At 39.6% G+C, this 17120-nt stretch overlaps 1 protein-coding gene across 1 annotated transcript in view; it reads left to right on the top strand.

The window, feature by feature from the left end:
- Positions 1 to 8901, top strand: part of CDIN1 (CDAN1 interacting nuclease 1) — a 274464-nt gene extending 265563 nt beyond the window's left edge. Inside the window, exon 11 of the mRNA XM_043555710.1 lies at positions 6978 to 8901. Coding sequence (XP_043411645.1) covers positions 6978 to 6999 — 22 coding nt within the window. The 3' untranslated portion in view covers positions 7000 to 8901. The remainder of the gene's footprint in view (positions 1 to 6977) is intronic.
- The last annotated feature ends 8219 nt before the right edge of the window (positions 8902 to 17120 follow it).

Here is a 17120-nt window from a genome sequence, read left to right as displayed (position 1 = left end):
ACAACAGAGCACACATGTACATGAAGACATATGTACAAGCATATTTGTTGCAGTGTTTGTGTTCACAAAAGACAGGAAATCAATCTAAATGTTTAGCAATAGAAGACCAATTATATAAATTACATTTCATCCATGCAGTGATTACCTCCTTCAAAAGGATAGGGGAGATCTATATGTACTCATACATGGAATGATCTCCAACGTAAATTGTTAGCTGTAAAAAGCAAGAAGCACAAGAGTTGAATGGCAGATTTCTTCCACTTGCCCATCGTGGTCTACTCTCCGCTCTTCTCTGGTCCATCCGTTGCCCTTGGAAACGAACCTGTATTGATTGTATCACTGGGCTCCCAGGTCCTCTGGCTGCTGGTTGTATTTGGCCAGTGGGGAACCTCGGCATGAGATGAGAGGAAAGGAGAACAAGATCTGAGTGTTCATTCCTTTCCTGTCTTAGACTAGCTGCATCACTGCTCCTCCCCTACATGGGCGCTTCCTTCTAAGTTCAAGTACCGACTTGCTTTCCTCCTTTCTTTGAGCTTAAGGGGTAGAACAGTTCCACTGCTTCCATCCTGCATTACTGAGCTAACTCCTTGTGACTCTGCTATATTGTAACCCGTATATTTGGGGAAACTGTGGTCTAGTTTTCCAAATTGGAGTGTGCCCTCTGTTTCCTATTAGGACCCAAATATGCTAATTAGAAAAAGAGGGGTGGAGATATAGAAATAGACACTCAAATATGCAAAGAATACATTCATAATGATATATTAAAAATGCTAACAATAACATTAGAGGGAGAAAATGGCACTGGGGGTTGGGAATGGAAAGACGTCTTTACCCTCCTTTCCTGCTGTTTCTTTCCATGTCAACATATTAGCCATTAAGAAAAAAAATAAGACGTTAAGAATCCAAACTTTACCTCCAAGATGGGAAAAATCAAGGAGTAAACTGTCCCATAAACCCCAAAGCCTGGTTTAGGTAGTATATGTCGACGAAAATTTAGTGCATGGATAATACATGAGCTTGAGAATTGCATGTGGATAGAGATGGGTTCTCCTCAAATAATATCTTGCATATACTTCATCTAACATCATGTGATACACATGAACATGCATCCCCTACTTTTAAATGACTTGCTGTGAAGTTATTGACGTTTTTCTTTAGGTTTAAATTTACAGATACAACTCAAGGGGCTCGTCACCATTTGGACTAAATGTAACAATTAGTCAAGTTTACCTTTGGCTTTATGAAGTGAAAACTCATGAATCATAATGACTGAAGGTCACTTCAGGCCACAGGAAATCAGCTTTACTGTCAGGACTTAAACTTTCCATCACATGTTGAATCAACAGTTTCACAAGCAGCGAATGCAAAAAGTTGCCTTTTTTTTTTCTATCTTTTTTTTTTTTTGGCAACAATTTAGCAAAGGCATATGCTTCAAACTCAAATGACTTCACTTCACATTGAAATTAAGAAATGTTTTGAAGCATAGTCATTTGATAAGAATTTGCTTCAAAATAAGCAGTGTGCTTCTTTTTAAGGGGACCTACATCCTTTAACATGTAACTCAACAGCGTGGCAAATGAAAAAACAAAGTGCTCTCAAAAACAGTTCCCAAATCCATCCCAGTCTGCAGTTTCAGTGGCTGTGTTTCTTTGCTAATTGGGTCACCACTTTATGGCTGTAGGTGCAAACCCGACCCTTGTCTTCTTCATTGCAGTGATGACAAAGGCTTTGAGAAAAAAGAGCTGGACTTCTGCCAAGGACCTCCTCTTGACTTCGGTGTGATTCAGCTTTCAAGACCTGATTGTTTTCTCCTCTCTCCCAGGAACCACTAGCTACCCTATTACCAGAAAGAATGACCCTTTGACAGCACAACTGCAATCCTGAATCTCCACCAAATTGTAGCCTCAAAGATGCCAATGGCATTGAAAAACTAATCAAGATCAGAAGGTCAGAAAGACAAATGCATTAGTACATAGATGGTCTCCAAGTTATTTGGCAATTTCTTAGCTTGCAAAAAAAAATCATTTCTAAAGTTTCTTTTGACATATTTATTGCCTTTTTGCTCACAATCTTTACACTGCCGGTATTCTTAATGTATAGGGGATTCTGCCGTGTGAGAACACTGCCTTTATTTTATTTGCCATCCATTTTATAAAATGTTGAGCTAGCAGCAACAGCCTACTCCTTCCTCAAACAATCATTATTATTCTCTTTCTTAGTTTTTACTATTAGCAGAATACCAGTTAGATCAGCCAATTATTAAATTTTTTTTCAACGTTTATTTATTTTTGGGACAGAGAGAGACAGAGCATGAACGGGGGGGAGGGGCAGAGAGAGAGAGAGGGAGACACAGAATCGGAAACAGGCTCCAGGCTCCGAGCCATCAGCTCAGAGCCTGACGCGGGGCTCGAACTCACGGACCGCGAGATCGTGACCTGGCTGAAGTCGGACGCTTAACCGACTGCGCCACCCAGGCGCCCTGATCAGCCAGTTATTAAAAAAAAAACTCACTAAACAGATGAAACTAAAAGGTTAGGTATTAAGAGTAAAGGCAGATAAATAATAAACTAAAACACATGACTGGCTTTCTATGCAAGCTGCTTAACAACTTGGATGAATCTAACTTGGAGTAATCTAACAGCATTAGAGCTTTAAAAACAAATCTTCATTGACCAGTAACTAATGGCTTAATGTTTTCAAAGTAACTGGAAATTTTAAAATAACGATAATAATAATAATAATAAATGATAGCAACCATTTACTAAGTACCTGCTACATGCTGGATACTTGATACGCATTATTTCTAACCTTTACTACAAACCATCTGGGCAAAGTATTAATATGCCCATTTTACAGAAAAGGAAACACTCCTGTCTCCTAGATAAGTACCATCTGCTTACTTTCAATCTCCTTCAATGTTTCAGTTGTGCCAGATTCGTCAAATTTTGTTCAGTCCTGCAACCATTTTAGCTGATCTGTTCACTGACTGACCCAGTGTGATGTACTCCTTGTCTCAGGTGTGGGATGACACAGTTTGACAGTGTGGATTGGCTCGTGCCATCTTGAAAATTCCGCCCACAAAGACACCAACGTTAAATGGGCTTTAATCACGAAATTGATAGACTTTTCTCGAAGCAAGAAGCTATGGCTATATTCTGCGAGTTTATTGTGTACGACCAAATCGTGTGTGGGTGTACAAAAATCAGGCACATATGGCTGATGAAACTGTCATCCTCAAGGTTAAAGAGGTTTCCTGTCTTAGTCTAAAAGAAAGAAACAATGTTGTCGAATGACTGATCTGGTTCCAAGAGCGGCATTGAATTGAAAGGGATGGCCATTCTGCAACCTTACTTTCTGTGCTGACTGTGGCCATAGACTGGAGGGCTACACCTTATCGAAGATGATATTCCTTGTCTCCATGTCTCGGTGGCAAAAGTGTTCAGTCACAGAACAAGAAGTCCAGTGTTCCCATTCAGGAATGGCAGATCTCTTTCAGTTCTTCCCAATGGCTTTTATGGCAATGAAGAAACCAAGGAGCATATTTTTCTTGCCATCTCACATGCTGTTTTTAGTCTTTATCTGGCAACATGCCTGGAGTGTGAGGGTTGGTCTCTAGATAGATCTTTAAGGTTTTCTCCTCGCCAATTACCATCACTCAAATACCCTCATTATCAGTGGGTATCTTAAACTCTGGGTTACACCTCCTTTTTAATTCCACTTCCAGAAGTAGAGCTTCTAAAATAGATACTTCTATTAATGATGTCACTCAGCTGACCGTTTGTGTCTAAAGATGGAGTTGGAAAGACAACAGTTTCTGAAAGAAGAGAAAAGGTAAATAACCCGGTGATAAAGTTTTTTATAGACAAAGCCGTATTATCTCTACTTAATAGGACATAAAAATTAATGTTGTACAAAGGAGCCTAAGTTTCCAAAAGTAAAATGACCAGCATGCATCAGTATTAGATTCCTTTTTTTTTTTTTTCCTTATACAATCTTACACCAGGCCTCATGGATAACTGAAGTATCTTTAATCTCCAGTTTCTTTCATCTCCCTCTCTAACAAGCATCTAAGAACTTTCTCACTCCTGTCGTATTTCCATTTCTAGTTCCTAAAGTCTGTTTAAGACCTAAGCATAGAAAAAAAATGACGGAAAGGGAATTTAAAGAAGTTGTAATATTCAAGTCAAATTTGAATGACACTATATTTGTGTAGATTTGGGGAAAATACTTGGTATAAACCCAAGGGAGAATTCATGTATTTCCCTTCTGCTTAGCAGTATCATGGAGAACGTCCAGAAGAAGTAGGTGGCATTTGAACTGATTCTCATACTTGGCCCAGTGGTGGACCTAGGCGTTTCTGATTTAGACCATAGAATGAGCAAAGCCACGGAGAGGGAGAATGGCATATTTGGTGGTCTGATGAGCTGTCCAGTGGAATTTGAGTATCAGTGTGTAGAAGGGTTGGGGAAGTGGAATAATTCAAGGTGGTAGAAAGTCATCTTGGGCTTTATTCTGCCAGTCAACAAGAAACAGGGCAGGCTTTAAGTAGTAGTATCTCCAATAAAACTCAGTTTGCTCAAACAAGCTTTTATCAACTAACCAATACTCTGAGATGGCATAATCCATTTGAACAACCCTCCACCAGTCTCATGCATGTGTGCTCCGCTGGCTACAGCTCTCTGGCCACAGATGAGTCACTGTGTTGCTCTTGAACCACAGGACTTTTAAAAGTAAACCTGAGAGAGGGACGCATGGGTGGCTCAGCCGGTTAAAGCTTCTGACTTCAGCACAGGTCATGATGTCACCTAGTCAGTGGGGACCCCGATTTGGATCCCCTGTCTCCCTCTCTCTCTCTCTCTCAGAAATAAATAAGAATAAGAAACATTAAAACAAAATAAAGTAAAAATAAACATTAACAAAAAAGTAAACCTGAAAGAGGAGGTGAGCTACCCCACCTTCTTCTAGTGGTAGGGGTAAGGTTAGGCACAGACAACTGGGGCTAAGTGATTGGCAGCCAGGAAAAGATTGTGGAAATAGAAAAGGGAGATGTCATTTAGAACTTCCTTTCCGGGAACTTCCTTCCAATTCTCATTGTTCTTCTGTCGACCTCCTCCTTCCTCTCATTTCTTCCCAAGAAAAGGAAAGACTGGTAAAAGGAGAGTTTTGTCTGTATGAAACTGAACTAGCCTTTTCTCTGTAGAGGCATAGAGTCATTAGAGCTCAGAGGCCAACGACAGTTAGTTGGGTGGAATGCTTGGTACACCTGAGGACTATACCACAGAAAGTTCATTCTGCATAGTAAAAATTGCCCATGGCTGTGATGTATCCTATTTTGAGTGGCCTGTGGCACTCAAAGTGTTCCTTATTATGGAGCATTCCCCATATTATTGCCAGAATTCCTGATGCAGCTAGCTTGAGTATTTCCTGTCTACTCCATCCCTACTTCCGAAGCCTGTTGATTGAGATGAAGTCCTCTATCACCTCTTACTTGAAACACTGCAAGAATTTCCCAACTGGTGGTGGTGATGATGGTGGTGGTGGTGATAGTTACCTTGGGGAGCTTTCGTTGGGGTCAGGCTTTTTTTTTTTTCCCACACTCCTTTCAAAAACATTTTATTTTTAACTAATTTCGAACTTCTGGAAAAGTTGCAGGAAAAATGCAGATACCTTGGACATCCTTTCCTGATATTCACCAATTTTTATATAATTTTGCAACATGTGCCTTGGCATTCTCTCTCTTCTTCTGCATAGTTTCTCCTAAACAGTCAAGAGTTGGTTGCATACATCATGATACTTTACCCATTCGGTGTGTATTTTCTTATATAACTTTAGTATAGTCACAAAATTGAGAAAATTTAATGTCGACACAATCCTTTTATCTAAAGTCTGCATTCCAATTTCATTTACTGTCCCAACAGTGACCTTTATAACATTCCCCACCTCCACCCCCCAGTACAGAGTCTAGTCTAGGATCACGAATCATAGGTATCCTGGATGTGGAACAGTTAGGTAGACTTTCCTTTGAATAATGCAGACCAGTTAACTTATTTCTGGAATGTCCCTCGATATGTGTTTGTTTGATGTGTCAGATGACAACTTTCAGATTGTGCTGTTGGAGCTAGAATACCAAGGAATGACGTTGTGTCCTTTTCACGGTTTCATGTTGGAGACAAATCACCTTGTTTGGTCATGTTAGCTTTGATCACTTAGCTAAGGTGTTGCCTGTTTTCTCCACTGTATAGCTAATACTTTTCCTTTTGTAATAACGAAGTAATTTACAGTGAGACACTACAATATAATATAAATATCCTGTTCTTCATCAACTTTCCTCAATTAAATTTAGTGTTGATGATTCTTGACTGAATCCATTTTTTCTGTGATAGTTGCAAAATGATGTTTTGAAAAATTTCATCACTCCTCCTGTCTTGATCAGTTGACATACTGTAGAAAAGGGCTTTCTCTCATTTATCTATTTAACATTATAGACTCAGGAATTCTTACTTTATTCCTTAGATTTTGATCCATTACTTTATTTGTTTTGGTGCCCAAATTAGCCCTGTTCCTGCTGTGGAATCTGTAAGGCATCATTATAAATAGATAATTTCCCAAACCTACAAAATGGGTACTATTGTTGTTTCCATTATATGGGGGGAGGAAGGAAGTCACAGAGAGGCGAAATAAATGGCCCAAAGTCATAGAGCCATAAAGCGGTGAAACCACAAATGTTGCTGCTTCTAGTCTTGTCAATCCCCATACCCCTGACCCCCAAGTTCTGCCCCGCCCCACCACGGTCTACTCTCCACAAAGTTAACAGAATGCTGTACCTCAGATGAAATCTGAATCTCTTCCGCCACACAACAATGCCTTGGCACCTGGTATCCACATGCTAAATATTGTTAAAGTGAATGGAATTAAATTGACAAGTTAACAAATAAACACTATCACTATTTTCTCCTTTGCCATTTTTTTTTTTTCAGTGATTGGGCCCAAGGAGCATAAAATGGATTCCTAGCATGAAGTGAGAAGAGAAGAAGTGAGGATGCTGTCATAACCTTTGGGGCAGGCCTGAGGATGCCTCATAGGGTATCTACCCCTATTGCCGATTTGGATGTTCTTATCCCTCAGTAACCTCCACCTCTACATCTGAAATCCCACTGTAGTGACGTTCTCAGTCCATTCGCCCACATTCCCCTAAGTCTCAGAACCTCTCTGTTGTTTTTTCCAAGAAAACATCCCACCCTTGTATCACTGACTTTACTCCCAGTCAGCACCTTATGTCCTTTCCTTCTTTATTTTAGACCCAATGGTTCAGTAATTCAAATACTCCCCAGGCTCTAGCCTCAACTTCCTACCTGTTCTTTCCCTACAAACTCTCAGAGTTTGAAGAATCCACTTACCTCATTCCTCCACTGAAACCCCGGAGGCGCATCTAGAGAAAAAGCACACAATCATGTGGATGTTGGCAAGTTTCAGCAAGCTCTTCACCTGATGCTGATCAGCTTCTTCCCCACTCCCCTCAACTGTGATTCTAAGCTTTACTCTCTCTCTTTATCTTCTTTCCCCACCACCCTCTTTCTCTGACAGCCTCCTACAACTGGAGGAAAATCCAGGCTATCGAGCAGAACCAATACCTCTATTTAATCCACACGTACACTTGCCTTTACTTCCTTTCTTTTTGCAAGTCTTAGTGAAGAGGTGACTTTTAACTTGTACAAAACCTATCTTACGCTCTGGACCCCAGCCTGTACTACAACTTTGCTTTATGAAATTATGTCTACTTTTTTCTACAGATGTAATCTCTCAATTATTCTGTACATCTTTTATTGCTTTCCCTTCAGCCATACAAATAAGCTCCATTCTCTCTTATCTTTAAAAGTAAAATATCCTTTGATCCTACATCTTCCCTTTATTACCATATTGTTTTTATTTTTCCTATGAGTAGGATTCTTCATATTAGTTTACACCCACTGCCTCCACTTTCTCACTTCCCTTTTGTTCCTTAAACCACGTTAGTTTACCATCTGCCTGTATCATTTCACTGAAACTCCCTTCTCCAAGGTCACCCATGACCTCTTACCGTTAAATTCATTGGACAGGCCTTATCTTATTTAACTCTACCCTCCCTTTTATCTTGTTTTTCCTTCGAAAAAAAAATTCATTAGACATTGAAGATACTATAGTGAACCAAACATATCTGACCTTGTCCTTATGGAATGCAGAGTCCAGGAGAAGCAGACATTAAACAAAGAGCTACAGGATTAATTATTAAGTGTAAATGTGATATGCTACAAAGAAAATTTAAATGTTATTACGAGAATAGAGGATCTGGTCTAATCTGGAGGGGGAAATGGTAAACACAAAACAAAAAACATTTGTGAAAATGGCACTCAAACTGAGAACTGAAGAATGAGTAGCAGTTAGCCCATTTAGAGGTGGGGGGTGGTGGAGAGAAGAACCTTCTAAACTGAGAAAACAAAATGCAAGAGCCCAAGGATGGGCAGGAGGCTAGACTGTCCGGGCACCATAAAAAAGAGCAGTGTGATTGGATCAAAGAGAATGAGGGGATTCCAGGTGGGGCTGGAGACAAGAAGGATAGGCATGAAATCACTCAAATGTTTAGAACATGGTAAGAAATGTGGACTTTATCCTAAGAATGATATGTTTCCATTGAAGAATTTTAAATAGGAATATGGCGGGATAAGACTTGACTCCAGATCCCCTGACCATCAAGTCCAAATAATGGCAGCTTGGACTAAAATGGTGGCAATGGAGATACAGAGAAGCATATGGATTAAAGATGCATTTAGGAGTTAAAATTATGAGACCGTGAAATTTACTGGATTGGGGGATAGAAGTAATAAAAAAAAAAAAAGCAATACGGGTAAACCTAAATTTCTAGCACAAGCAACTGAGTGGACAATGATCCCTTTTACTAAAATAATGAACACAGGAGAAGGGGTGTATCCTTGGATGTGAAAATTAGGAGTTTGAGGTGCCTCCAGACATGTGGAGATGTCCATGGATAGTTGGATATATAGGTCTAAAGTTCAAGAGCAACTCTGGGCTGAAGATAGAAATAGTGAGTCATCAGCAAATGGAGGAGGCATAACTGAAGCCAAAGGAGGATGTGAGATTGGCTGCAGAGATCAGAAGAGGGAAGAAAAGCCTTGTGTCTTCCTAGTTACCCATACCCTCTGCGCTAAGGCCCTGTGAACTACTAGTTCTCTGACCTATTGTTTCACTCTTTTATTTCTTTGCACATACGATTCCCTCTTGATATGCCTTTCTCACCTCTTCCTTTCCTCTAATTTCTTCTCCAAGACTCAATTCCAGTGCCAACTCCTCTACAAATCTTCCCATTGGTTAGATGCTGCTTCTATCTGGTCTTAAAATTCCCTATACGTATTTCTAACTTAACACGCATCACACTGTAATGTAATGTTTGTCCCTCCAATAGACGGTAAATTTTTTTTTAAATTTTTAATGGTTGTTTGTTTTTGAGAGAAAGTGAGGTAGAGTGAAAGCAGGGGAGGGGCAGAGAGAGAGGGAGACATGGAATTCGAAGCAGGCTCCAGGTTCCAAGCTGTCAGCATAGAGCCCAATGCGGGACTCAAACCCATGAACTGTGAGATCATGACCTGAGCTGAATTTGGATGCTCAACTGACTGAGCCACCCAGGTGCCCCTAGACTGTAAATTTCTTAAAGACAGAACTCTACATATTTCTCTGAGTCCTAGGGCCTAGCACAGGGCGAGATATCTAACAGTCTCAACACACACTTGGAAGAAAGAAAAAAGTTCTGTTAGGCAAAGTTTTCTATGTGAACCATGCAATCTTTGATTGTTACAGCCAGAATGAACTCTGGATATTTTCTACTCCAGCATATTTTACTGGCGGGGTGGGGGAACTGAGGCCCAATCACATATTAACCAGTTGCAGAAACATATTTAGCATCTATATTTTTCTGGTTCCCAGACTAGTGGTCTTCCCGTTGTCTGATAACCAAACAACCCAAGAAACTACTCAATGATGTGCATGCAAAATGTATGCCATGTAGGTCTTTTTTAAAGCTAGAATACTAAAAACCACTAAAAGGTGGGATTTGAAAAGAATATTGAAATATACTGAAGAAGACATCTTTTTTAAAGGTAGAATTTTTCTTTTTATTTTAAATTTTTTATTTACTAACTTTCAAATTATTTTTATTTTAATTTAAATCCAAGTTAGTTAGCATAGAGTGTAATAATGGTTTCAGGAGTAGAATTAGTGATTCATCACTTACATATAACACCCAGTGTTCATCCCAACAAGTGCTCTCCTTCATGCCCATCACCTAAGTGAGCCCATCCCCCCACCCATTTCCCCTCCGGCAACCCTCAGTTGGTTCTCTGTATTTAACAGTCTCTTACGGTTTGCCTCCTCCTCTGTTTTTATCTTTTTTCTTTCCCTTCCCTTGTGTTTGTTTCCTTAAATTCCACATATGAGTGAAATCATATGGTATTTGTCTTTCTCTGACATTTTGCTTAGCATAACACATTCTAGTTCTTAAAAGATACATAGACAGGTCCAAACATATAACTGAAATGACCTTAAGAGATCTAGAACAAATTCAGAATCTACACTACTATTGAGTTTCTGCATGATTAATAAAAGCAAAAGATTTCTAAATTGTATGGATTGTTCATACACGGTCCTATCTAGGCTGGGAGGGAGTATAGGAGGGTGACTAGTTCATTGAGAACACCAATAATAATGTGGCAACTGATATTTGTTGAATCCTCCCCATGAACCGAGTACTAGAATGAATTTTTTCATGCATAAATTCACGTGATCATCCTGTTAAATTTAGCCCTGTGAAGAGATTGAAAACGTTAGCTATTGTCTTAAGGTCACATAGTTAACTGGTGGCTGGGCCAGGGCTTAGACCCAGGCAGTATGATTATAAAGGTATGTTTGAGGGGGCGCCTGGTGGCTCAGTCAGTTGGGCGGCCGACTTCGGCTCAGGTCGTGATCTCTCGGTCTGTGAGTTCAAGCCCGGCGTCGGGCTCTGTGCTGACAGCTCTCTCTGCCCCTCCCCCATTCGCGCCCTTTCTCTGCCTTTCAGAAATGAATAAATGTTAAAAAAAAAAAAAAAAAAAAAAGAGGTATGTTTGAAACCACTGGGGTCTCCCGCCTTTAATTAAACTTGTATATCCTCCCCACTTAAGCGGCTCAAACTGACAGTGTATTCTCTTTACTGATCTCTTTTGGAAAAAAAAAAAAAAAAGTTAAAAGGTGAAGAGTTATGCCACAGAGTCATCCTTAATTGATAGAAAAGACATGAAACGAACCATTCTCTCTTTCCCAATCACTTCTTTGGGTCGGAAAGAAAAATATTTAAGTGAAGAGAAGATAAATATTTGTTCGTTCATAAGCTAGGCTCCATTACATTTTCTTCTTTATAGAAAAAATACATAACTGTGTAATATCTTCTATTTGTCCACATTTCTCCGTGTGTTTTGGTGTCCGTGCTATCTCGGATTATAAACTGTAGATGGCAGTGATCAAGTTAAGGTTTGTGCAGCGTCTGGACAATGTTACGTATATTGCATAATACATAATAAACACTATTTGTAATTATAATAAGGGTGAGTTCTGGAAGAGGTAAACAAGGGTATAAAATTCATCTTCCGTATGGTTATTATTCCATTTATATGAGGAGTCCACTAAATTCACTGAACCATAGCAGGCCACATCTGTTTGAAAACCTACCAGTTTTTATGAACATTAAATAAAAATGGTTAGATTTAATGACAATTTATCATATTCATGCAAAAGTAATGAAATGAAACTAGCGAAAAGGAGGCCACACTGATAAGGAAAGGAGTTCTAAATGCTAACAGGTTCAATGTTTTATTTTTGATGCTTTCAAAAATCAAATATCTGCTACTTATGCTCCAGAACTTTGTAACTGGGGGGACATTTTTGCCTCAGTGTTGTGTTCCTTCTTGCTTAAGTACTAACCTACTAGTATAGATTCAGAAAATATGCCTAACCTATTTACCCACGAACTTTCCTCACGAAAGCTAGGTTTTTGAACCTTAAGAGAAACTGCTTGGATGAACAATTTTACCACAAGGAGACACAATGGACACATTCCTTAAACAGAATGAAGATAAATCTGGGGGGTTGGGTGAAGAGAGCAGCAGACAGGAAGTGAAAAATAAGTTCTCCTCGCTGTATTTTATAGGTGAAGTAAATTCTACTTGGATTAGACCTTCTAAGTTACTATGACAGAGGGTAAAGAGAGGTGGAAAGGAAACTTTGAGTGACATTTTTGACAGCAAGCTACAGAAATAACAATTTGACAGAAGAGGCCATCATAAATATAAGATCATCTCAGGCATGAATAGGATTTCCCTTAATGTAAAAAATATGGAGCAGGTGTAGGATTCAATTTGGGGTGAAGAGAAAGAGCCAGGCGGGCAGATTACCTAGAAGCAAGCTACGAGGGCTCAAGTCAAAGAACTCTCATATCAGTTTAAATATCCCTAGTGAACATTTTTGGAGATTTCGAGGTATTGCTCTCAGTTACTCCTATTTATATCTGTTTCTAGCTTGAGTGAGTGGGATGACGTATAACTAATAAATAGAGAAGGTTGGGATTCCTATTAATCCAAAGTTTGTTTTTGTGCCAGTACTGAGATCTATTTATCCTTCAGGTAGACGATAGATCTCATTCTTCCCTAATCAATACAGACATCACAGATCAACAACAAATCTTCATACTGGCAAACAGACCAGTCAATATCTTATTATTATTTAATAAGAATTTCATTGTGAGTGCGCTGGGAAGAAAAATATTAGTAGGGAAGTCTGCATGTAGCATTATAAATACTGCTCTAATATAAAGGACAGAAGATGGAAAAGCACCATGTCCTAAGAAAAATTAGCCTCCAGTGAAGAGCTTTGGGATCTTGTCGGGAGCTGCAGCTAACTCGTTCTCTGAGTTGGACTGGTTAGTTGCCATCTTGAGACTTCCAGTTCTCTGTCAGAAGGGCAAAAGGGGTTGACCAAACTTCTCCCCAAAGCCCACCTTTCAGCTCTGAGATCTAAGACAAGTAAATAACTTACTCTGAATCTTCATTACGTTAAGGATTTAACAATCAGCTGAAGCAGGATGAGTAACCCATAATGTGTTCCAGAAAAATAGGAAATGACATGTTGAAGAGCATTTAAATGGAACAAAACAGATTTGTGTGTGTGCCACTATTGATACACAAATGTTGAATGTGTTTTCCTGTATCTACTGAGTGTGATTGATAGGAGATAGATGAATTTCAAAGTCTGGGAATTGAAGTAAATTATTGTCAGGGATATCACTTTTTAAAAAAAAAAAATTTACACCCTTACAGAGAACAGACAAATTGATACAAGATATACATAAAGAGTCAAATTAGCACAAACATCCACTTAGAGTTGTAAATACACGTGAATACATATGTGTATATGTGCACGTGTACATACAGATAGATGGGTACATGTGAATGTATATGTAGTTGGGAGATTTTCAGAAAATTGGAGGAACATTTAAAAAATTGTTGATGATTTTTAGCATGCTTAGCACTTCTGTTTTGAAAACAACTTGTCTTCCTTTTCAAAATGTATGTGCCAAGCTGGCTCTGATGTCAGAATGAGCTATCTTCACAGGATTGGGTCAGCCCCCACTCAAGGATTCTTTGACAGAAAAGAAACCAGTGGTGGGAGGGTAGTTGAGCCATTAAGTCTCAGATCTGTAGCATCTTTTCCAAAACACTACCAAACTCTTGAATGTCTAATCAAGAGAAGGAAAGACGAGTTTGTCTTTTACTGAATTTTTATTTAATGTTTTATTTTACTTATTTTGGGAAAGCAGGGGAGGGACAGAGGGAGATGGAGAGAAAGAATCCTAAGCAGGCTCCTGGTTGCCAGTGCTGAGCCTGACGTGGGGCCCAAACTCAGGAACTGGGAGATCATGAGCTGTGCCGAAATCAAGAGTTGGATGCTTAACCAACTGAACCACCCAGGCACTCCATTTTTTACTGAATTGTTAAATCTTTATCTTCACCCTCTCCCTTAATTCCTCCACCTCTCATTTCAATTCCCCCCACTTTGAGACTAAAGCATGAATAAGTCTGGTGCAGAAAGAGGAAAACAAAGAGAAAACTTGGCTCATCTCTCTTCCATTGCTGTGTTCTTTCCCCTCTCAATTCTGTTTGTATCTAACTTAGATTATGTCTGTTTAAATTCTCTTTATACCCAGGATATTTTAGGTTTGCAGTATCTTTGCACTGAATTAAAATAACTTGAAATTTGAAACCCATAATGTCACAAATATTTTACAGATCAACTTGATGTAGAACATAAATGAATCTCAAGTGAGAAAAGCACAAATGTAGATTTCCTTCACAGAAGTTGTAAGCACCTGCTGTCACCTTACAGGATTTTTAAAGTTTATGAGTGAGGCCACTAGAGGTAAGTTCATGTTTAGCAAGATCACATCAAAAAAAAAAAAAAGAGAGAAAGAAAGAAAGACAGAAAGACAGAAAGACAGAAAGACAGAAAAGAAAAAGAAATTGAATTGATGGGAGCCCACCCTGGGTCTAATTTAAAAGTTTCCATTTATGTCATGTCAGATTTGGGGAGACTGAGCCCTCACTGAATGCATTGGTCTGTCTCCCAGACTTGATACCAGGGTTCATGACTGCAGTTCCTGGCACAGTCATAAATATTCATACCTCGGCTAATAATTTGCAAGCCAAATTCATTTGGCTTTTTTCACCCCATCAATCTTATAATTAATAAGGGTGGTGCTCTTGTTTCACTTTCCTCCAAAAGAAAAGATAAATGAAATAAAGAGTCATCCTGTACATTTAAATAGGAGTGCCTCTCACTGATTAAAAGCTGATGCTATCATATAATGGTCGAAGGAGAGGTTTCAGCTATTTCTCTCCCTGGTGGTGGACTGGGGAGGGGGAGGGAGATAAGAGCAAAGGAACCATTTCCAGATGTGGCGGCATGAGCCTTGATCTGAAGAGCTTGGTTATCTATTAAATAATGCATAGGAAAACTTTGAGATACTATGTTGAAAGTGAGTTGTAGGGGATATATTTACAAATTGCACTCTTATCTAGTGTTTGGATAGACAGACATTGTGTATAGCATGCCAACATCCAGAGAATTAGATTCTCAACAGTCTGCAGGTTCTGTCTGCAGGTTAGAAATTCAGAGATAGTTTAGAAAGTTGTCAGAGGGGCTCCTGGGTGGCTCAGTCGGTGGCTCACTTCAGCTCAGGTCATGATCTCGTGGTTTGTGAGTTTGATCCCCGCGTGGGGCTCTGTGCCAACAGCATGGAAGGAGCCTGGAGCCTGTTTTGGATTCTGGTCTCCCTCTCTCTCTGCCCCTCCCTCACTCATTGTCTGTCCATGTTTCTCTGTCTCTCTCTCGTGCTCAAAAATAAACAGTAAAACAATTTTAAAGAAAGTTGTCAAAATTTAGTGATTATTGTCTTTAAAGTGACTGCCTTCGAATTAGAATGGTAGCTGCATTTCTAAATCTAATTGTAAAGACTTGCTCTCCACAGAAGCATTAAAGGAGGCATACGTGACAAAATGACTTTACAAATAAATCATGGTACATAGGACATGGTGTAAATTGTCTGCTCCCATTGGATTTTCTAAGGTCATTTATAGCAGAGCAGATAATCAAACTGAACATAATTTAGAAATAAAATTTTGATAATTGAGCTAAGTAACTTGAACTTGTCAATCACCTGTGACCTTATTCTATTTACACTTCACTTGAACATTCTAAAGTCCTAGGGCCGATGGATAAGCTTCGAGTATAAACGACTGCCCTCACTTTGTTGTGGGTGTATCACCCCTTCTGAGCAGATTACTTAATCTGTATTAAAATGAACAGATGGGGGGTGCCTGGGTGGCTCAGTTGGTTAAGCCTCCGACTTCGGCTCAGGTCATGATCTCACAGTCCATGAGTTCAAGCCCCGCATCGGGCTCTGTGCTGACAACTAGGAGCCTGGAGCCTGCTTCAGATTCTGTGTCTCCCTCTCTCTCTGCCCCTCCCCTGCTCATGCTTTGTCTCTGTCTCAAAAATAAATAAAAACACTTTAAAAAAATTAGGTTAAATAAAATGAAGAGACGGGATAAATATGTACCCAGAAAAAGCTTTGTAGTTAGGTATTTGCCTCAAATTGTCTTTTACGGAAACTTTAAGGATGCAAAACTGTGTTATTTTTTGTGTATTGGTTATTTTGTTTTAGGAGTTCTTACCACTTGAGATAATTTTTTATTTTGAAGGTTTATTTATTTTTGAGAGAGAGTATGAGCAGGGGAGGGGCAGAGAGAGAGGGAGCAGAGGATCTGAAGTGGGCTGGCTTGGTGCTGACAGCAGAGAGCCCGATGTGAGGCTGGAACTCACAAACCCGGAGATCATAACCTGAGCAGAAGTTGAATCGCGACCGACTGAGCCACGCAGGTGGCCCCACTTGAGATATTCTTGAGGCACCCCCTTGCTTCTACATTATGGTGCAAAGGTGGCATACGGGGGGGATTTCAGGTGCTCATAGTGTTCTTTATCCTCAAAGCTTGTAAGTGTCATGTTCTCTAAAAGCATGTGATGTTCAGGGCAATCCTTTAAAAATGTGTAAGCACAATTTGTACCTTAATTTTTACACCTAATTCTATGTGAATATAATTACACCTTTGATTTACTGTAAAAAAAAAAAAAAAAGTTTTCCTCTATTGACATTTAAAACAGGGGAGTAATTGTGGGAGAAGCAAGCCTAAGTCTGACTGGGCCTCCTTACATTCTGTTCCCAGACTTAATGCAGTCAATGGCTGCGGGGCTGAGACTGAGATGGGAGCCCACACAATATAAGTGGCTCAGGCTGGGACTCCGAGACACCTTTGCAAGGAGTTCTCTGCTGCTCTGGGGGAAGAGATTCTCGTTCTGTCCAAGTTCCTCCCTGGAGAGAATGGGGGTAATTGGCTTTTCCTCACTCTCCACCAAGCTTAGCAGAGAGGGTGCTTGGAAAAATGCACTGTTGGGTAATAGAATGTCTTTCCTCTCACCGACTTTTCAAA

The sequence above is a fragment of the Prionailurus bengalensis genome, chromosome B3 (genome assembly GCF_016509475.1).
Source record: "Prionailurus bengalensis isolate Pbe53 chromosome B3, Fcat_Pben_1.1_paternal_pri, whole genome shotgun sequence".
Classification (NCBI taxonomy): Eukaryota; Metazoa; Chordata; class Mammalia; order Carnivora; family Felidae; genus Prionailurus; species Prionailurus bengalensis.
The sequence above is the reverse complement of the archived record's forward strand: the minus strand, read 5'-3'. Positions and strand labels throughout refer to the sequence as shown.